The sequence below is a fragment of the Hyla sarda genome, chromosome 1 (assembly GCF_029499605.1).
Source record: "Hyla sarda isolate aHylSar1 chromosome 1, aHylSar1.hap1, whole genome shotgun sequence".
NCBI classification, from domain to species: Eukaryota; Metazoa; Chordata; class Amphibia; order Anura; family Hylidae; genus Hyla; species Hyla sarda.
The window spans coordinates 3,169,452-3,192,298 of record NC_079189.1 but is presented as its reverse complement, the minus strand read 5'-3'; the positions used below and the strand labels follow the sequence as shown (position 1 = coordinate 3,192,298).

Here is a 22,847-nt window from a genome sequence, read left to right as displayed (position 1 = left end):
TGTCCACCATCTACATTTCCACCATTGTTGTCCTCATCTACATTTCCATCATTGTTGTCCCCATCTACATTTCCTCCATTGTTGTCCCCCCATCTACATTTCCTCCATTGTTGTCCCCCCATCTACATTTCCACCATTGTTGTCCCCCCATCTACATTTCCACCATTGTTGTCCCCCATCTACATTTCCACCATTGTTGTCCCCATCTACATTTCCACCATTGTTGTCCCCATCTACATTTCCACCATTGTTGTCCCCCCATCTACATTTCCACCATTGTTGTCCCCATCTACATTTCCTCCATTGTTGTCCCCCCATCTACATTTCCACCATTGTTGTCCCCCCCCATCTACATTTCCACCATTGTTGTCCCCCCCATCTACATTTCCACCATTGTTGTCCCCCCATATACATTTCCACCATTGTTGTCCCCATCTTTGGCGCCGCTCTATGTTATCGATGTCTTTTTGTAGGTGAGGTCTCCAGAACTGACCCCATTAGGACATCGCTGTCTATTATTCAGTGGAGGAGTTGGAGGACACAAGGATCTGTACCAGGACATAGTCATGATGGAGGATCACCGGCCCCTCACATCACAAGGTAAGAAGAGACATATATATAGATATCACTCTCACTACCTAGTAACATAGAAATCTATCCAGCACTGATGTATTCATTCCCTGTGTGTTCCCTACAGATGGAGTCATTGATAGAAATCCACCCGAGAGGTGTCCCTGTCCTCTGTATTCTCAGGACTGTCCAGAGGGAAATGTCCCAGAGAAGCATCAGGTAGATGAGGCTGATCCTATATCTCTATAGGGGGGTCCTTATAGTCTCCCCATAATATGACCAGAAAGGGAGCGAACTAAAGTTCTTTTTGGTATTATTATTTTTTTTCCTTGTTCATTCAGGTTGAAGATCAGATTAATATTAAGGATGAGGTTAAAGATGAACCAGAAGAGGAGACGGATTGTTGGTCCGATCAGCAGTGTATGAGGGAAGGGAAGGAGGAAATTCCAGGAGGTGTTACCCCAGGTATGTAATAATGGATTTATTACTGGCAACAGTAGGAGCTCAGCCTCCCTCTCCCTGTGGATAGAGATGACATTAGGAGCTCAGCCTCCCCCTCCCTGTAGATATAGATGACAATAGGAGCTCAGCCTCCCCCTCCCTGTAGATAGAGAACACAATAGGACCTCAGCCTCCCCCTCCCTGTAGATATAGATGACAATAGGAGCTCAGCCTCCCCCTCCCTGTAGAATGACCTCTGCACAGAGCATGCTGGGCGACACATTGACTTTATGGAGAAGAAACTATAAACCACAGAAGAATAAAGTCCTGTAGGGAGTGTGTCATGTGATCATGTGACGGCCGGGGAATGTTCTAGGATAAAACATTAGGAGGATCATGTACAGGAATGATGGGGGTCATTGTCCTCTGAGATGAATCTGACGCTGATTGTATGAGATGGTTTGTAGTAATGTCCGCCATGGACGTGGGGTCTAGTCAGGGCCCCGTATTATATTGTGTTGTCAGATCATAGTTTGGAGGCTGCTGTTAACCCTTTACATTCTATATAGATTGATAAATGACGATCACATAGGAGATGACCTTGTCCAGGTTATGTATACAGCAGAAGGGTGAACCCGGCCAAGAGGGAGGACAAAAAGTAACCAAAACTGAGGGAAGAAGGGAATGGAGGATAAAGAAGAGTCTGGTGTAAAGAGAGAGAAGAGAGATCGGGTCCAGACAGATCCGTCAGGACTCTACCCCCAGAATCATCAGCTAGAACAGCAAATCACTATCAGACAAGAGATAAAAGGGCGGATTACATGGAGAAGATCACCCAGTGCTTCCTTTAAGGCCATGTTCACACCGCAGAATATCTGATATTCCCCTCACATTCCGCTCAGCAAAACCAGACGCAAGATTATTCACAGTTTTGTGATTTTTGTGCTTTCATTTGAGTCCTATTAACTCCGAAAACTCCATAAAATAGAAGATATTGTGTAAACAACTCGGGGTAATAGACCTGGATCACATCACAGAACAGTCATAAAATGCCCCGTATATGGTATTATATTCACAATATGTACCTCAGTAATTATACAGACCCCAAAACCAAACACAGGTAATGATGGGAAATCTATCGCACTGACGTCTCTGTAGTGTAGAATTGTGTGGACAGGTCGGCTGCCATATTGGGAAACAGGACCGACATGAGGGAATTATTATTGTAATAAAGATATAAAGAGAAATACAGTGTTACTCTCCCTCAAATAACTTGTCCTAAAATAATCCTCACCCTACCTAACAGAGGAGGAGGCGCCCCCCCCCACTTCACCCTACCTAACAGAGGAGGAGGCGCCCCCCACTTCACCCTACCTAACAGCAGAGGAGGCCCCCCCACTTCACCTTACATGGGTCATGTGTCCGCACTCCACTGGGTGAGGCCCATATATATTTCCCAATTTAGGATAAAGCACTAATACATTTCGGAGACAGAAAGGTGCTGAGGCTATGCTGCCGATTCTGTTTCCTACAACTGGTGACTACTTTCCTGTCCTCTTCATATCCCGACCCCCTGTGTCCGTAATGTATGGAATAGGTGATGGTGGAGTAATCTCCTTCCGTAATGACTCCTCCCCAGGATACGGGCCGCCGGGGTAACCTCTCCTCCAGCCTGAAGAGGCGTACATTGTCTGTCTGTGTACTGTCATGGCCCCACAGATATTTAACCCCTCGTTCACTTCTGAGAGAGGAATAGTGGTCACATGACAGAGAACTTGTGGTTATATAGACATAGAGCCTTATCCCACATGGTCCCTGGTGGAGGAGACTTTGGAGCAGTCGTTTTCTTACTACAGAAAGTTTGATAGAAGACGGATCCGCAACTGTGCGTTCCCTCTGTGGACACATAGAATCCTCTAATAAGGGATTAGAGACCAGATTTCTACCCCAGATGACCCATTTATTACGGAAATGTCTGTGTCTCCTCCACCTGCTGACAATGGATTCCCCTGAGGAAGGAGTGACAGCCGAGTCTCTGTAGGGACCAGCAGCTCCGGGCCTGGGATTTCACTGCGGGTCTGACTGGATTATCTGATGTTTTATCAGAAAGTGGGGGAGGGGCAGAACATTGTTATTGAGGCCTGATAAATAACCTAGAGGTGAGAAGTGTATGATATATATATAGATGGATATACAGGAGCTGATGTATTCATTCCCTGTGTGTTCCCTACAGATGGAGTCATTGATAGAAATCCACCCGAGAGGTGTCCCCGTCCTCTGTATTCCCAGGACTGTCCAGATGGAAATGTCCCAGAGAAGCATCAGGTAGATGAGGCTGATCCTATATCTCTATAGGGGGGTCCTTATAGTCTCCCCATAATATGACCAGAAAGTGATTGAGGTGAAGTTCTTAATAAAATGTTGTTTTCTTTGTTCAGGTTGAAGATCTGATGGATATTAAGGCTGAGATTAAAGATGAACCAGAAGAGGAGACGGATTTCTGGGCCGATCACCCGTGTATGAGGGAAGTGAAGGAGGAAATTCCAGGAGGTGTTACCCCAGGTATGTAATAATTCCAGGAGGTGTTGTCCCGGGTATGTAATATTTCCAGGAGGTGTTGTCCCAGGTATGTAGTAATGGATTACAGAGGGAATTCAGAGGTTTCTTCAGGGGAGGCTCCACCTTAGATCTACATTACATTAACCCTTCAGGCCCCTGTGTTATGACCATCAAAAACTGCAACAAAACTTCATGTGTGTTTCCAACCTAATAATATTTTATACATTTCCCATAATCCATTTTTATCCCAACAGAAAATCCCAGTAAGAATTCTGAGGGAAACTTTATGTTATCCCTGAATGATAAAGGAGAAGATGAAGATATGATGGAGCGCTCCTCAGGAGAAGACCTCCTTACCCCTAATGTCCATCCAGATCTATCCTATAATAATCCACCTGATCATGAGGAACCTTCTCCTGACCAACCACACATTGTTACCACAAGGACAGATCAGAAACATGGGAAAGGTTTATATTGTGAGGAATGTGGGAAAGAATTTACAAGAAGATCAGATCTTGTTAGACACAGAAAAAGTCACATAGGAAAGAAGCAGTATGTGTGTTCAGAATGTGGGAAACACTGTAAATGTCAATCAGATCTTATTATACATGAGAGAATCCATACAGGGGAGAAGCCATATTCATGTTCAGAATGTGGGAAACCCTATAATTGTAAATCGGCTCTTATTATACATAAGAGAAGCCATACAGGAGAGAAGCCATATTCATGTTCAGAATGTGGAAAATGTTTTAAAAGTAAACAAGAGCTTGTTATACATGAGAGAATTCACACAGGAGAGAAGCCGTATTCATGTTCAGAATGTGGGAAACCCTATAATTGTAAATCAGCTCTTATTATACATAAGAGAATCCATACAGGAGAGAAGCCATATTCATGTTCAGAATGTGGAAAATGTTTTAAAAGTAAACAAGAGCTTGTTATACATGAGAGAATTCACACAGGAGAGAAGCCGTATTCATGTTCAGAATGTGGGAAATGTTTTGCTCAAAAATACTTTCTAGTATTGCACGAGAGAAGTCACACAGGAGTGAAGCCATATTCATGTTCTGAATGTGGGAAATGTTTTACAGGTAAATCAAATCTTGTTAAGCATGAGAGAAGTCACACAGGAGAGAAGCCGTATTCATGTTCAGAATGTGATAAATGTTTTAACAATAAATCAGATCTTGTTATACATGAGAGAATACACACAGGAGAGAAGCCATATTCATGTTCTGAATGTGGAAAATGTTTTACAGGTAAATCAAATCTTGTTAAGCATGAGAGAAGTCACACAGGAGAGAAGCCGTATTCGTGTTCAGAATGTGATAAATGTTTTAGAAGTAAATCAGATCTTGTTATACATGAGAGAATTCATACTGGAGAGAAGCCATATTCATGTTCACAATGTAGGAAATGTTTTACAAATAAATCAAGTCTTGTTAAGCATGAGAGAAGTCACACAGGAGAGAAGCTGTGTTCATGTCCATGTCATGTCCATGTTAAGAATGTTGGAAATGTTTTATAAGTAAAGGAAATCTTATACATGAGAGAAGTCACACAAGGGAGAAACCCTATCAATGTTCAGAATGTGGGAAATGTTTTACAAGTAAAGGAAATCTTATACATGAGAGAAGTCACACAAGCGAGAAACCCTATCAATGTTCAGAATGTGGGAAAAGTTTTATATATAAATCACAACTTTCTAGACATGAGAGAAGTCACACTGGAGACTGATAGATGAAATAATAAATGATAAAAATAATAATATGGAGAATGGAAATCTGAGATCTCAGGTAACAGTAAAATGTGATGTTTTGTTGTGAGAATTAACCCTCGAATAAACTTCATAATGAAACCTAAGCAGAAGCTAAAGCCAACATCATCTCTTGGTCATCAGCACCTGGGGTCATGTGACCTTTGTAGGTAAATAACGGTAATGAGAAGTAATATGTAATGCTATTGTGTATCATTTAGTAGTGACTTGTAGCTCTACACTACAGTATGATTGGATGATTTCTATGGATGATAATGATTGGTGATTACTATGTATTACCTCGGCCTCATTTCCATTAGAAATATTACTGATTGTATCTCATGTGTCACTTCTGTCCTATCAGGATCAGGACACTTCTGTGTTGTCACCAAGAACCCTTAGGCCGGGGTCACACACAGGATTTTGGTCATATTCGGGGAGATTTATCATTGTTTTGCTGTGCAAAGTTTTTTCATGTCATCATCACACATGAGATTGCCCCCGTTGATCCTAAAGAAACAGGAAGCACAAATAGGTTAAAGGCCCCTCCCCCAGACAACCCCTCATTGTTTCCTGTTCCTTTGGGAAGTATTGAGGTTTTACCTCCTGGTCCTGATGCTGGTGACAGGATCGGTGTGGACCAAGCCAAGTGGTGGAGGTCGGTTTTCCAGGGATTTCCCCCTCTCAAATGCCGCTCCAGTTTGTGCGCTCTCTGTAGCAGGCCTCCTAGATCCTCTGGTTATTTTGAAAATAGGCGCCAAATTCAAATAGCTGTGCTATTTAAAGGTAAGACCTCGTCCTTATCCTGTCTATTGTCAGAATGGAGGCTGCTTCTTCTGTGGAGCTGGGGAAGACTATCGGCCCCGTGAGTATCTGGCCCCTTGGGGTTTCATTTACTTGATCTTGTGGTTTTTTTTCCTCCCTATTCATGGGTGTTCCGTCTCTCTTTTTTTAGGGGGACAAGGAGACCCCCAAAAAAACCTTCTAAGGCCAAGTCTAAGAAATGTGCTACATACTTTGAGAAATTACCTGAAGGGGCACCTGAAATCCTTATGTAATTCTTGCACGGCCAGAACTGTTCAGCAGGCGACTCCGTCTTTTATGGACGAATTAAGATCAATGATTAACCCCTTAAGGACGCAGGGTTTTACTGTTTTTGCATTTTCATTTTTTCCTCATCACCTTCTAAAAATCATAACGCTTTCAATTTAGCACATAAAATTCCATATTTTTTTGCGCTACCAATTCTACTTTGCAGTGACCTTAGTCATTTTACCAAAAAAAAAACCACAGCGAAACGGAAAAAAAATTCATTGTGTGACAAAATTGAAGAAAAAATGTCATTTTGTAACTTTTGGGGGCTTCCGTTTCTACGCAGTGCATTGTTCGGTAAAAATGACCCCTTCTCTTTATTCTGTAGGTCCATACGATTATAATGATCCCCGACTTATATAGGTTGGATTTTTTTTATTACTTCGGAAAAAATCTAAACTACATGCAGGAAAATGTATACGTTTAAAATTGTCATCTTCTGACCCCTATAACTTTTTATTTTTCTGTGTACGGGCCGGTATGATGACTCATTATTTGCGCCGCGTTCTGAAGTTTTTATCGGTACCATTTTTGTATTCATCGGATTTTTTGATCGCTTTTTATTAATTTTTTTAGGATACAAAACGTTACCAAAAATACACTATTTTGGACTTTGGTCATTGTCCGTGCGGTTTAATTAATGATATATTTTTATAGTTTGGACATTTCTGCACGCGGTGATACCACATGTTTATTTTTATTTGCACAGTTTTTTCTTTTTTATGGGAAAAGGGGGGTGATTCAAACTTTTATTAGGAAAGGGGTTAAATGACCTTTTTGTAAACTTTTTTTTTTTGCAATGTTATAGGTGACTATAATACTGATCTCTTATACTGATCATTGTTATCCCATAGGGGGCTATAACACTGCACACACTGATCTCTTATACTGATCATTGTTATCCCATAGGAGACTATAACACTGCACACACTGATCTCTTATACTGATCATTGTTATCCCATAGGGGGCTATAACACTGCACACACTGATCTCTTATACTGATCATTATTATCCCATAGGAGACTATAACACTGCACACACTGATCTCTTATACTGATCATTATTATCCCATAGGGACCTATAACACTGCACACACTGATCTCTAATACTGATCATTATTATCCCGTAGGGGACTATAACACTGCACACACTGATCTCTTATACTGATCATTGTTATCCCATAGGAAACTATAACACTGTACACACTGATCTCTTATACTGATCATTGTTATCCCATAGGGACCTATAACACTGCACACACTGATCTCTAATACTGATCATTATTATCCCATAGGGGGACTATAACACTGCACACACTGATCTCTTATACTGATCATTAATATCCCATAGGAGACTATAACACTGCACACACTGATCTCTTATACTGATCATTGTTATCCCATAGGAGACTATAACACTGCACACACTGATCTCTTATACTGATCATTATCCCATAGGGACCTATAACACTGCACACACTGATCTCTTATACTTTCTAGTCTCCCACATAAAAAAACAAACCTCCCCTCATCATTTACCCTTTTTCTAATTAATTCCCAATTTAAGTTTCTACGGATTAACACCGAACCCCCCTGTGAATATGCTGTATGAAGAGAATGGTAATAATGTCCCCAAACATTACGTTTCAAAACCATTACTGTTGCTCTCGTTAAATGTGTCTCAACTAACCCGGCTATACCTGCTGCGTGCTTCCTAATAACTCCCATCACCGCTGATCTTTTAATTTTATCCCCAAGTCCTCGTCCATTCCATACCACAGCCTTAACAGTCATCCGCGGTCATTCTCTTACAGTCCAGTTGAACACAATAAACACCGTAGTGAGAAGGAAGAGAAAAGGAAACAAATAAAATAAAGCAAAAAATCCTTTTTGAGAAAAATGTTTTTTTTTTCCCCAAAAAATATTTTTTTTTCAAAAAAAAACTTCCCCAGGGTTCCCCAAACCATCCCCCCACCCCCACCCGGTGACCTGCCATCTCGGGCAAATCTCTAGCCTTACGTGATTGTCCCTCCCCATCCCCCCCCCCGGACCTTAACCACTATTTTTCAATCCCTGTGTGTCCATCCAGTCCACCGCTTCTACTACTCTAGAGAAAAAGAACGTCTCATTGTTGTAAAAAACCTTCATCCTGGCTGGGAACATTAAAGCAAACTTGATTCCATTATGTGCAAGTCTCTTTTTAGCTTCCCTGAAAGTAAATCTCTTCTTCTGTGTTTCAGTTGCATAATCTGGGAAAAGCATAATTCTATTTCCATTGTATTCTATCTCCTTTTTTTTCCTCATTATTCTCAAGATGTTGTCACGGTCATTATCATTCAGGAGTTTAAGTATTATGGTACGTGGTCTGCCCCCTACTGGCGGGGGTTGGAATGGAATTCTGTGCGCACGTATCACACTAAAGTGTTTAGAGAGGTTTTCCTCCCCCCACTGCTCAATCAACCATGTTTGGATAAAAGTTATCACATCTTTACTTTCCGCTCCCTCTGGGAAACCCAAGATTCTAAGGTTCCCCGTCTGGAGCGGTCTTCAAATTCTGTCACTTTTTGATTTAATAACTTGTTCTCCCCTGACATCCTCTTCAGATTGTAACTTCTGGACCTCATCTTCCACACCCGACACTCTCGTCTCCACCTCTGTACACCTCTCCTTGACTTTCTTCAGATCTTCCCTGATCAAATTGATTTCCACGCCGATAACCCCCACTTGATTGGACAGAACATCTATGGAAGTATATTTTATCTAGGGCAGGTTGGGGAACATCCCCTTCCTTCTCCATTATAGCGCCATCTAATCCCAGATCTCCTGCACTGGTTTTATTTTGTCCACGATTTCTAGGCACTGCCCCCGGCGAGACAAAACATTTATCCACTTTCCCAGCTGCTTTAGCGTCCTTTGTTGGGCTTTGTGTTTTATTCAGCTTGGGTGCCATCTTATCCTCCAGTTGTCAATATATTGTCCCACCCAGAGCAGTCCCGTGTATTTCATACGCTGCGCCGGGAGATTCAGAAAAGATTACCAACTCAATATTTCCAACACTTTCAGCTTGTTGTATCACAGGAGGAGCTCCGTTATCTGCAGACTATAGACCTGCTCCTGCAGTACTACAGGTGTTTCACCCGGTGTCATTTATACTCAGGAGAAAAAAAAAATACACTGTCCCAATTAGGGTTTTCCACCCAAATTCAGTTCTTATAGATAAATTCTTATTTCTTATGCAGAAGGGCCTTCTTTATCGGCTTTAAACATACAAAGGTGAACGTGGCAGCGCTCACCTCCACAGCTATAATCGCCACGAGGGGGATTTATTATTAAGCGAGCAAAACTTGCCCCCACACCTATTCTTTTAGTACAGTTTGTTCACTGTGGCAGCAGTTTCATCCTTTATAACAACACAGATATGAGAGGATCTCACCCGAATCTCAGCTGGGCCCCTGGAGCGGCCATGGATCAGCCTCCTCATTGTGTCTTCCTCCAGTAGCTCCAGGGTCACACTCTCACTCTTCCTGCATTCTCAGCACAACACAGACCCGGGTTCCTCCCACTCGCTGCCTCTTCTGAGCCTCCACTCCAGATCACAGCGTTGTCGGCACCTGTGTGTGCTGTTGTTCGTGCGGGGGCCACTACGCTCACAGTCCACTGCTCCCCGCTCGCTACTGCTGTGTCAGGTCAGGTCCCTCTGCTCCACCGCCATCCAGCACACTCACATCCCAGCTTTCAGCGCAGTTGAGCGGTGTCCTGTACCAGCAGCATGTGTTTGGTCCATGGAGGGGGCAGGAAGCGGGGGGGGGGGGAGGAGCCTCTCAACCTCCTCGCATCACGTCACACTGATCTCTTATACTGATCATTGTTATCCCATAGGGGGCAATAACACTGCACACACTGATCTCTTAAACTGATCCCGGCAACGCCATAGCTTTGCATGGATCAGTGAGATAGGGGCTCGATTGCTCAAGCCTGTAGCTCAGGAAAAGATGAGGATTCCTCTGACGGTCAACACGTGGCAAATGGAGAAAAACAGTCTTCGAGGCGCTGCGCAAAACCTGGTCACGGATGGGAAGACTCGAGCCAGCACAGGACAATAATTATTTTATTTGACACAAAGGACGTCGATGCCTGCAGACCTACGCCAGCACCGCTCATCACAGGAACCCCACAAGTGCAATCTTGCATCTGATCCACCCCAGAATTTGCACTGTATGTTTGACCTGAGGAAGGCACTCTCTGTGTGCCGAAACGCGTCCATTGTGTGAAATAAAATATTTATTGTCCTGTGCTGGCTCGAGTCTTCCCATCTATGACCACGTTTTGCGCAGCGCCTCTAAGACCGTTTTCTCCATTTTCCACGTGTTGCTTAAACTGGCCCTTGCCCAAGGGTCAAGTCCCGGTCAGAGTGCGGCAGCCATTACCTACTAAAACCATACTCCCACCGGTCCACTGCAAGTATTCGTCCCGGGAAACCTGGAACTAAGGCTTGCCATCCGATCTGGTGAATATATCACTTAGGTGTGGTGGAGGGTCACACTGAGTCGGTATACGTAAACAAAGGGAGTGCCCCCTGTTTTCTTTTTCCCTCTTTCCTATGACTCTAACAGTCAAGAAATCCCTCAAATGGTGGATAAGGGAGCAAAAATCTAAAAAGGGAGTATCCTGGGTTCCCCTTCCCTCAGTGACAGTCACAACGGATGCCAGTCAAAAGGGTTGGGGGGGGGGGGGGGCACATGTTTAGGATTTTTTTCTCCAGGGCACCTGGTCAGAGGAAACTCTCCTTCACTCTTCCAATTTCCAAGAACTAAAAGCTGTTCAAGGCTTTGAAGGCTTCACAACATCTTATTCTGAATCATCATGTGAAGATTCATACTGACAATGCTACTACAGTAGCTTTTCTAAATCATCAAGGGGGAACAAGACACAGTCTCCTACAAGCACTGACAGGAAAAAATGTTTCTTGGGCGAAGGACAACATATTGTCAATTTCTGCTGTACATCTCAAAGGAAGCGAGAATATTCAGACAGATTACTTAAGCCGACACCAGATCAATCCAGGAGAATGGGAACTCAATCCGCAAGTTTTTTTTACGAACTGGTTTTGAAGTGGGGCATACCAGAAGTAGATCTATTCGCCACGTGAAAAAAATCGGAAGGTAAACAGATTCTTCTCCCTGTTTCCAGGCGATCTCCCAGATGGAGTAGATGCTCTTCAACAAAGTTGGAAATTCAAAATAGCCTATGCGTTCCCTCCTATCCCTCTGATCATCAGGACTCTGCAGAAGATCCGTATGGAGAAATCCAAAGTGATATTCATAGCTCCAAGATGGCTCAAGAGAGGGTGGTACACCCTAGTTCAGCAACTGTCCATAGATCACCCTTACCCTCTTCCAGTAAGAGAAGATCTCCTGTTGCAGGGTCGGCAATTCTTCAAGGATCTAGCAAACCTGCAGTTGACAGCCTGGCTTTTGAGTGATTGAACCCTGATATCCTTCAAATTAAAAATTTTCTACAAGACGGACTTGACAGAGGTTTATCCATCAGTACTTTAAATGTACAAAAAGCAGCCTTGGGTTGCTTTTTCGACACAAGTATCGCAGACCATAAATGGATTAAAAGATTTTTTGGTGCTGTGGCAAGATTAAAACCAAAAATATCTAACCTCTCGGCACCTTGGGATCTAAATATAGTCCTCACTAGTCTTACTAGAGAACCTTTTGAACCACTTTCGGATTCTTCAATAAAATTTCTGACCTGGAAATCAGTCTTCTTGACGGCCTTCACGACAGCAAGAAGGGTCAGTGAAATCCAAGCATTTTCAATTGAAGAACCTTACCCAACTGTGCTTGAAGACAGAATTATTCTGAAATTAAATCCAGCTTTCCTACCAAAAGTAGTGACAAACTTCCATAGGTCTCAAGACATCATCCTACCCACATTTTGCAATTCTCCAAAAAGCAGGAAAGAAGAAATGTTCCATTCCTTGGACATGAGAAGAACTATTCTTTATTTACAACAAACCAAGGATTGGAGAAAAGACCTAAAGCTTCTATTGCCAGATGGGTGAAGTCTTCTATTTCTGAAGCTTACACAAGATCAGGGAATCAAGTTCCGGAACATCTAAGAGCTCATTCAACCAGAGCAATGGCGGTCTCCTTGGCTGAAAAATCTTCTGCCTCATTAGAACAGATTTTCGGGGCAGCGACTTGGTCTACCCCTCATACCTTCTTTAAACACTACAAATTGGATGTAGCCTCGTCTCAGGATTTGGCCTTTGGAGGGAAAGTGCTGCAAGCTGTAGTCCCTCCCTAGACATCATTTATCTGGTATGTCTCATTTGTGAGGCTGATGTGATGATGAGATGAAAAATGGGAATTATGACTTAACGATAATTCTGTTTTCTTGAATCATCACATCAGCACCCTTTAACCTCTTAAGGACGTAGGGCGTACCTGTACGCCCTGTGCCCGGTATTTAAAAAATATGCGTTTCCCATTGACGTCCATGTTAAAAAAAAAAAAAAAACGTATGCGGTTGCAGTACAGTTTTTAAACCGGAGTCAAAACCGTGGTTGACCAAGTTTTTGTCTCCGATTTAAAAACCGTACTGCAACCGCATGTGTTTTTTTTTTTTTTTTTTAACATGGACGTCAATGGGAAACGGACATGTATATGGTTCCATACGGAAAAACGTATACGGTTTTTACTTTGCACATGCGCATTTGCATCTTAAAGTCCCCACCCAACACCCCTCCCATTAAAAATGGAAAAAATTATCAAAAACTTATGTTTTTTAAAAAAATTAAAAACGGACGGAACTGTATGCACTTATAAAAACAGTATACAGTTTAAAAACGCATACGGTTTACTTTTTCCCATACTGTTCCATCCATTTTTTTGCCATACGGTTTTCTTTAGAAAAACGGATTGAAAACAGTATGGAAAAAACGTGATGTGAACTCAGCCGAAGACAGGCAGACATTTTTCTTTTAACGGTTAACACTTGCAAGTAGGGCAACCTGTTATGACCGTGCCTTCTGTACGAAGGCGCTGTCATAGCAGGTTGCCCTACTTGCAAGTGTTAAAGGGTATTCCAGGAAAAACTTTTTTATATATCAACTGGCTCCAGAAAGTTTAACAGATTTGTAAATTACTTCTATGAATAAAATCTTAAGCCTTTCATTACTTATGAGCTTCTGAAGTTAAGGTTGTTCTTTTCTGTCTAAGTGCTCTCTGATGACACGTGTCTCAGGAACCGCCCAGTTTAGAAGCAAATCCCCATAGCAAACCTCTTCTACACTGGGCGTTTCCCAAGACAGGTGTCATCAGAGAGCACTTAGACTGAAAAGAACAACCTTAACTTCAGAAGCTGATAAGTACTGAAAGGATTAAGATTTTTTAATAGAAGTAATTTACAAATCTGTTTAACTTTCTGCAGCCAGTTGATATATATAAAAAAGTTTTTTCCTGGAATACCCATTTAAATGTTAAAAAGTGTTTCTGCCTGTCTTATTTTTAAACAAAGCTAAAATAAAAGCTACAAAGAATGCGAGACATTACCAGGGGTACCGACTGCCCTTTTTTTTAACCCCTTAAGGACCATGGGTTTTTGCACTTTAGTTTTTTCCTCCTCACCTTTTAAAAATCATAACCCTTTCAATTTTGCGCCTAAAAATCCATATGATGCTTATTTTTCTGCGCCACAAATCCTACCTTGCAGTGACATCAGTCATTTTACCAAAAAGTCCCCAGCGAAACAGAAAAAAAAATTCATTGTGCGACAAAATTGAAGAATTGATAGAATTGGTATTTCATCTACCCCCACCATATATATATATATATATATATATATATATATATATATATATATATATATATATATATATAGACAATGATCTGGTACCGATGCACAACTTGATTTATAATAAGAACACTTCTGGAGGTCCGCAGGTTGTAGACCACTGTCCTATACTTTACATTGCACGGATTCCTCAACATACGATGGTTTCAACAAACGATGGTCCATTTGGAACGGATCACCATCGTATGTTGAGGGACCACTGTATAGATTTTGAACTAGTGTGAATGCATATTTGATCAATCAATATGGATATGTGGTATTAAAGGGGTATTCCAGGAAAAAACTTTTTTTCATATATCAACTGACTCCAGAAAGTTAAACAGATTTGTAAATTACTTCTATTAAAAAATCTTAATCCTTCCTGTACTTATGAGCTTCTGAAGTTAAGGTTGTCCTTTTCTGTCTAAGTGCTCTCTGATGACACCTGACTCGGGAACCACCCAGTTTAGAAGAGGTTTGCTATGGGGATTTGCTTCTAAACTGGGCGGTTCCCGAGACACGTGTCATCAGAGAGCACTTAGACAGAAAAGAACAACCTTAACTTCAGAAGCTCATAAGTACTGAAAGGATTGAGATTTTTTAATAGAAGTAATTTACAAATCTGTTTCACTTTCATGGAATGAAGTCTCCTTATTATGATAGATAAAAGGATGGTCGCCGCACTTTTTCCAAGTTTTCCCGCACACGCGCAGTGGGAACATCCGTGATGAGATATTACTAAGCTGACGCGCGTGCGCGAGATCTCGCAACGGATCGCGAGAAGAGGAACGGGCGAAGGAAGATTAAAAGTGGGAGCCTTTGTTTATATGGGAATACGAGATGTGATAGGTGGAGACTGCACGAAACGGGAATGTGGATAGGCGGTATTTCTATTTGCCGATTGGTCGTTGTGGTGACGCACGGAGAGGAGGTAGCATACTCGACCTTATAAATACCCGGCTTCTGCACGTGGACGGTTGATTGCCTCATGTAATCCTCCTGAAGACGGGGTTTTTCACCAAAACATGTAGAGCGAGGCAGTTTTTCCGTTTTTAACAGCGTATAGCAGTGTTTCTGTGATACATATGTGGCAAATAAATGCTAACTAGTGGAGGTACCTTACAGGTCCCCAACAGTATATTATTGTGGGTGGCCACAAACGCAGGACACGGTCACGTGTGTTTTTAACAGGGACTACATATGGTTTAACCCCTTAAGGACGCAGCCCTTTTCCACCTTAAGCCCTTAAGGACCGGGCCATTTTACACCTTAAGGACCGAAGCGTTTTTTGCACATCTGACCACTGTCCCTTTAAACATTAATAACTCTGATGCTTTTAGTTATCATTCTGATTCCGAGATTGTTTTTTCGTGACATATTCTACTTTATGTTAGTGGTAACATTTTATGGTAACTTGCATCCTTTCTTGGTGAAAAATCCCCAAATTTGATGAAAAAAAATGAAAATTTTGCATTTTTCTAACTTTGAAGCTCCCTGCTTGTAAGGAAAATGGATATTCCAAATATATTTTTTTTGGGTTCACATATACAATATGTCTACTTTATGTTTGCATCATAAAATTTATGAGTTTTTACTTTTGGAGACACCAGAGGCTTCAAAGTTCAGCAGCAATTTTGAAATTTTTCACAAAATTTCCAAACTCACTATTTTTCATGGACCAGTTCAGTTTTGAAGTGGATTTGAAGGGTCTTCATATTAGAAATACCCCATAAATTACCCCATTATAAAAACTGCACCCCCCAAAGTATTCAAAATGACATTCAGTAAGTGTATTAACCCTTTAGGTGTTTCACACGAATAGCAGCAAATTGAAGGAGAAAAGTAAAAATCTTCATTTTTTACACTCGCATGTTCTTGTAGACCCAATTTTTGAATTTTTGCAAGGGGTAAAAAAGGAGAAAATTTTTACTTGTATTTGAAACCCAATTTCTCTCGAGTAAGCACATACCTCATATGTCTATGTTAATTGTTCGGCAGGCGCAGTAGAGGGCTCAGAAGGGAAGGAGCGACAAATGGTTTTTGGGGGGCATGCCGCATTTAGGAAGCCCCTATGGTGCCAGGACAGAAAAAAAAAACCACATGGCATACCATTTTGGAAACTAGACCCCTCGGGGAAAGTAACAAGGGGTAATGTGAACCTTAATACCCTACAGGTGTTTCACGACTTTTGCATATGTAAAAAAATATATATATATTTTTTTACCTAAAATGCTTGGTTTCCCAAAATTTTTACAATTTTAAAAAGGGTAATAGCAGAAAATACCCCCCAAAATTTGAAGCCCAATTTCTCCTGATTCAGAAAACACCCCATATGGGGGTGAAAAGTGCTCTGCTGGCGCACTACAGGTCCCAGAATAGAAGGAGTCACATTTGGCTTTTTGAAAGCAAATTTTGCTCTGGGGGCATGCCGCATTTAGGAAGCCCCTATGGTGCCAGGACAGCAAAAAAAAAAACACATGGCATACTATTTTGGAAACTAGACCCCTCGGGGAACGTAACAAGGGGTTAAGTGAACCTTAATACCCCACAGGTGTTTCACGACTTTTGCATATGTAAAAAAATATATATATTTTTTTTTTTACCTAAAATGCTTGGTTTCCCAAAAATTTAACATTTTTAAAAAGGGTAATAGCAGAAAATACCCCCCAAAATTTGTAAGGCAATTTCTCCCGAGTACGGCGATACCCCATATGTGGCCCTAAACTGTTGCCTTGAAATACGACAGGGCTCCAAAGTGAGAGCGCCATGCTCATTTGAGGCCTAAATTAGGGATTGCATAGGGGTGGACATAGGGGTATTCTACGCCAGTGATTCCCAAACAGGGTGCCTCCAGCTGTTGTAAAACTCCCAGCATGCCTGGACAGTCAACGGCTATCTGGCAATACTGGGGAGTAGTTTTGCAACAGCTGGAGGCTCCGTTTTGGAAACAGTGGCGTACCAGACGTTTTTCATTTTTATTGGGGAGGGGAGGGGGGCTGTGTAGGGGTGTGTGTACATGTAGTGTTTTTTACTTTTTATTTTATTTTGTGTTAGTGTAATGTAGTGTTTTTAGGGTACAGTCACACGGGCGGGGGTTCACAGTAGTTTCTCGCTGGCAGTTTGAGCTGCGGCAGAAAATTTGCCGCAGCTCAAAGTTGCAGCCGGATACTTACTGTAAACCTTCGCCCATGTGAGTGTACCCTGTACGTTCACATTGGGGGGGGGGGGGGGGGCTGACATCCAGCTGTTGCAAAACTACAACTCCCAGCATGTACGGTCTATCAGTGCATGCTGGGAGTTGTAGTTTTGCAACTGCTGGAGGCTCCGTTTTGGAAACAGTGACGTACCAGACGTTTTTCATTTTTATTGGGGAGGGGGGCTGTGTAGGGGTGTGTGTATGTGGTGTTTATTACTTTTTATTTTATTTTGTGTTAGTGTAGTGTAGTGTTTTTAGGGTACAGTCGCACGGGCGGGGGGTTCACAGTAGTTTCTCGCTGGCAGTTTGAGCTGCGGCAGAAATTTTGCCGCACCTCAAACTTGCAGCCGGATACTTACTGTAATCCTCCGCCCATGTGAGTGTTCCCTGTACATTCATATTGGGGGGGGGGGGGGGGGGGACATCCAGCTGTTGCAAAACTACAACAACCAACACCTGGAGCTCCACAGTTTTGGGACCACTGTGCCCTTCCAGATGTTGCAAAACTACACATCCTCAGCATGCCCTTACTGTCCAGGCATGCTGGTAGCTGTAGTGCTGTAACATCTGGCCCTTCAGATGTTGCAGAACTACAACTCCCAGCATGCCTGGACAGTTTTGGCATACTGGGGGTTGTAGTTTTGCAACATCTGGAAGGGCACAGATTGGGAACCACTGTATTAGTGGTCTGCAAACTGTGGTCCTCCAGATGTTGCAAAACTACAACTCCAAGCATGCTGGGAGTTGTAGTTCGGCAACATCTGGCTCTAAAGATGTTGCCGAACTACTACTCCCAGCATGCCTGAGAATGTTTGGGAGTTGTGGTTTTGCAACAGCTGGAGGCACACTGGTTGGGAAACATTGTTTCCTAACTCAGTGTTTCCCAACCCGTGTGCCTCCAGCTGTTGCAAAACCACAACTCCCAAACATTCTCAGGAATGCTGGGAGTAGTTTTGCAACAGCTGGAGGTCCCCCCCTGTGAATGTACAGGGTACATTCACATGGCAGGGGGCTTACAGTGAGTATGGGGCTGCAAGTTTGCAATGCAGCAAATTTTGCACGGCAGCTCAAACTCGCTGTAACCCCCCGCCCGTGTGACTGTACCCTAAAAACACTACACTACACTAACACAAAATAAAATAAAAAGTAAAAAACACTACATATACACATACCCCTACACAGCCCCCCTCCCTCCCCAATAAAAATGAAAAACGCCTGGTACGCCACTCTTTCCAAAATGGAGCCTCCAGCTGTTGCAAAACAACAACTCCCAGTATTGCCGGACAGCCGTTGACTGTCCAGGCATGCTGGGAGTTTTGCAACAGCTGGAGGCACCCTGTTTTTGAATCACTGGCATAGAATACCCCTATGCAAATCCCTAATTCAGGCCTCAAATGCACATGGCGCTCTCTCACTTTGGAGCCCTGTCGTATTTCAAGGCAACAGTTTAGGGTCACATATGGGGTATCGCCATACTTGGGAGAAATTGCCTAACAAATTTTGGGGGGCTTTTTCTCCTTTCACCCCTTATGAAAAGGTGAAGTTGGGGTCTACACCAGCATGTTAGTGTAAAAAAATAAACTTTTTACACCAACATGCTGGTGTTGCCCTATACTTTTCATTTTGACAAGAGGTAAAGGGGAAAAAAAAGCCCCCCAAAATTTGTAACGCAATTTCTCCCGAGTACGGAGATACCCCATATGTGGGCGCAAACTGCTCTGGGGGCGCACAACAAGGCCCAGAAGGGAGAGTGCGCCATGTACATTTGAGGTGATTTGCACAGGGGTGGCTGATTGTTACAGCGGTTTTGACAAACGCAAAAAAAAAAAAACCCCACATGTGACCCCATTTCGGAAACTACACCCCTCACGGAATGTAATGAGGGGTGCAGTGAGAAATTACACCCCACAGGTGTCTGACAGATCTTTGGAAGAGTGGGCTGTGCAAATTAAAAATGTTGTACAGCCCACTGTTCCAAAGATATGACAGACACCAGTGGGGGGTAAATGCTCACTTTACACCTTCTTACGTTCCTCAAGGGGTTTTAGTTTCCAAAATGGTATGCCATGTGGGGGTTATTTTGCTGTCCTGGCACCATATGGGCTTCCTAAATGCGACATGCCCCCCGAGCAAAATTTGCTCTCAAAAAGCCAAATATGACTCCTTCTCTTCTGAGCATTGTAGTTCGCCCGTAGTGCACTTCAGGTCAACTTATGGGGTACCTCCATACTCAGAAGAGATAGGGTTACAAATTTTGGGGGGTATTTTCTGCTATTAACCCTTGCAAAAATGTGAAATTTGGGGGGGGGGGGGGGGGAAACACACCTTTTAGTGATTTTTTTTTTTACGTATGCAAAAGTCGTGAAACCCCTGTGGGGTATTAAGGCTCACTTTATTTCTTGTTACGTTCCACAAGGGGTCTAGTTTCCAAAATGGTATGCCATGTTTTTTTTTTTTGCTGTCCTCGCACCATAGGGGCTTCCTAAATGCGACATGCCCCCAAGCAAAATTTGCTCTCAAAAAGCCAAATATGACTCCTTCTCTTCTGAGCATTGTAGTTCACCCATAGTACACCTCAGGTCAACTTATGGGGTACCTCCATACTCAGAAGAGATAGGGTAACAATGTTTGGGGGGTATTTTCTGCTATTAACCCTTGCAAAAATGTGAAATTTGGGGGGAAACACATTTTAGTGAAATTTGATTTTTATTTTTTTACATATGCAAAAGTCGTGAAACTCACTTTATTCCTTGTTATGTACCTCAAGGGGTCTAGTTTCCAAAATGGTATGCCATGTGGGGGATTTTTGCTGTTCTGGCACCATAGGGGCTTCCTAAATGCAACATGCCCCCCAAAAACCATTTCAAAAAAACGTACTCTCAAAAATCCCCTTGTCGCTCCTTCGCTTCTGAGCCCTCTACTGCACCCGCCGAACACTTTACATAGACATATGAGGTATGTGCTTACTTGAGAGAAATTGGGCTACAAATATAAGTATACATTTTCTCCTTTTTCCCCCTTGTAAAAATTCAAAAATTGGGTCTACAAGAACATGCGAGTGTAAAAAATGGAGATTGTGAATTTTCTCCTTCACTTTGCTGCTATTCCTGTGAAACACCTAAAGAGTTAAAACGCGGACTGAATGTCATTTTGAATACTTTGGGGGGTGCAGTTTTTATAATGGGGTCATTTGTGGGGTATTTCTAATATGAAGACCCTTCAAATCCACTTCAAACCTGAACTGGTCCATGAAAAATTGTGAGTTTGGAAATTTTGTGAAAAATTGGAAAATGGCTCCTGAACTTTGAAGCCCTTTGGTGTCTTCCAAAAGTAAAAACTCGTAAATTTTATGATGCAAACATAAAGGAGACATATTGTATATGGGAATAAAAAAAAAATTATTTGGAATATCCATTTTCCTTACAAGCAGAGAGTTTCAAAGAGAGAGCTTAGAAAAATGCAAAATTTTCAAAATTTTCATAAAATTTTGGGATTTTTCACCAAGAAAGGATGCAAGATACCACAAAATTTGACCACTATGTTAAAGTAGAATATGTCACGAAATCAGAATGATAACTAAAAGCATCAGAGTTATTAATGTTTAAAGTGACAGTGGTCAGATGTGCAAAAAAGGGCCGGGTCCTGAGGTGTAAAATGGCTGGGTCCTTAAGGGGTTAAGGACTGAGCCCTTTTTCGCGATTCTGTCCACCATCGCTTTACGAATTAATAACGCGAAAACGCTTTTACCGAATATTCTGATTCTGAGATAGTTTTTTCGTGACATATTCTACTTTATTTTGGTGGTAAATTTTCGGTGTTACTTGCATCCTTTTTTAGTGAAAAATCCCCAAATTTCATGAAAATGTTGTATTATTCTAACTTTGAAGCTCTCTAATTGTAAGGAAAATGGATATTCGCAATAAATTTTATTTTTCTTCACAAATACAATATGTCCACTATATGTTGGCCTCATAAAATGGACATATTTTTACTTTTAGAAAAAATTAGAGGGCTTCAAAGTAGAGCAGCAATTTTAAAAAATGTAATGAAAATTGCAAAATCTGAAGGGACGGATGTTACAGAACTACAACTCCCAGCATGCCTGGGAAGTCTAGGCATGCTGAGAGTTTTAGTTTGGTAACATCTGGAGGGCTACCGTTTGAGCACCACTGTAATAGTTGTCTCCAAACTGTGGCCCTCCAGATGTAGCAAAACTACAACTCCCAGCATGCCCAGACAGCCTTTGGCTGTCTGGGCATGCTGGGAGTTGCAGTTTGGCCTTCCTAGCGGTTGCCACAGTAAAGATCACTTTACTTTCACTTTCATTTCCTCCCCCCCACCGTAATTTCCCTACCTGAGCCAGGATCTTTGCAGTCTCCAGCGACGATCAGTCCCCACTAATCTTCTCCCCACGTTCCCCACGACATCCAGGGGTGGGCAGAACGGTGGGTGGGCAGAACCATGGCAACCCACTATCCTGCGCTGCCATTAATCAGAATCAGTTCTGACCAATGGCAGGGGATAGGAGGAGATCGCAGCACTGCGACCTCGCTCCTAGCCCTCAGGATGATCGTGGCTGTCACTGACCGCTCCGATCATCCCTATTTTCCGGGTGATCGGGTCACCAGAGACCCGATCAGCCCGGAATAGCAGAAAATCGCATGTCTGAATTGACATGCGATTTTCTGCGATCGCCGACATGGGCATCTCAGTAGGCATCCCGGTGCGGTCCCCAACCGGCTAGCGGCAGGGACCGGAATTCCCACGGGTGTCCCGGCATCCTGAACAGGTTAAGTTATATTAAACACATAAACAATAAAAGTTAAGTTTTAGGTAGTCAATTTATATAGGGATTTTGTACCCCGGGCAAATTGCCTACGGAGTAAATGTGTTCAGTTATTAGTAGAATCCCGGACTTACCTGGGGATTTGTGTTGAGTTCCAGTGGACTAAAGACCTCCACCTATTAGCTCGTCGCCTCAAATGGCAGCAGTTCTTTAAATTACGAGAGAGGCGCAAATCCATAGAGCACGGTCTAATGGAAGAGGACTTAAAAACAACAAGGCAACTTATTGGATGATAACGAACATCCCCTGGGTCAGGGACCTTTTACATATGACATATTGGTTCATAACCACTTAAAACCCTGTCTTGGTTACATATTGGCATGCTCGACAGCGGCCACATTTGTGCCAACCTTTTTAGAGATGTAAGACGGCCCAACAAGGTCTGTGTCTTAGAATTCCTCTATGACACAGACCTGGTTGGGCCATCTTACATCTCTAAAAAGGTTGGCACAAATGTGTCCGCTGTCGAGCATGCCAATATGTAACCAAGACAGATAAGATCCCAATAGCAATAAAGTCCATGCTGATTAAACATTTCATTAA

The 22,847-nt window shown here is 42.5% G+C and overlaps 1 protein-coding gene and 1 long non-coding RNA gene across 2 annotated transcripts in view; both read left to right on the top strand.

The window, feature by feature from the left end:
- Positions 1 to 22,847, top strand: part of LOC130306231 (uncharacterized) — an 870,792-nt gene that overhangs the window by 796,017 nt on the left and 51,928 nt on the right. The window contains exons 16-23 of the mRNA XM_056552075.1: positions 912 to 1,035; positions 3,245 to 3,336; positions 3,450 to 3,573; positions 3,825 to 5,080; positions 5,794 to 5,984; positions 7,985 to 8,037; positions 11,608 to 11,895; positions 11,940 to 12,486. Coding sequence (XP_056408050.1) covers positions 912 to 1,035; positions 3,245 to 3,336; positions 3,450 to 3,573; positions 3,825 to 5,080; positions 5,794 to 5,984; positions 7,985 to 8,037; positions 11,608 to 11,895; positions 11,940 to 12,486 — 2,675 coding nt within the window. The remainder of the gene's footprint in view (positions 1 to 911; positions 1,036 to 3,244; positions 3,337 to 3,449; positions 3,574 to 3,824; positions 5,081 to 5,793; positions 5,985 to 7,984; positions 8,038 to 11,607; positions 11,896 to 11,939; positions 12,487 to 22,847) is intronic.
- LOC130290498 (uncharacterized) lies at positions 1,150 to 2,252 on the top strand. The gene is made up of 2 exons (XR_008847620.1): positions 1,150 to 1,470; positions 1,581 to 2,252. It is a non-coding gene; the product is annotated as an uncharacterized LOC130290498 (long non-coding RNA).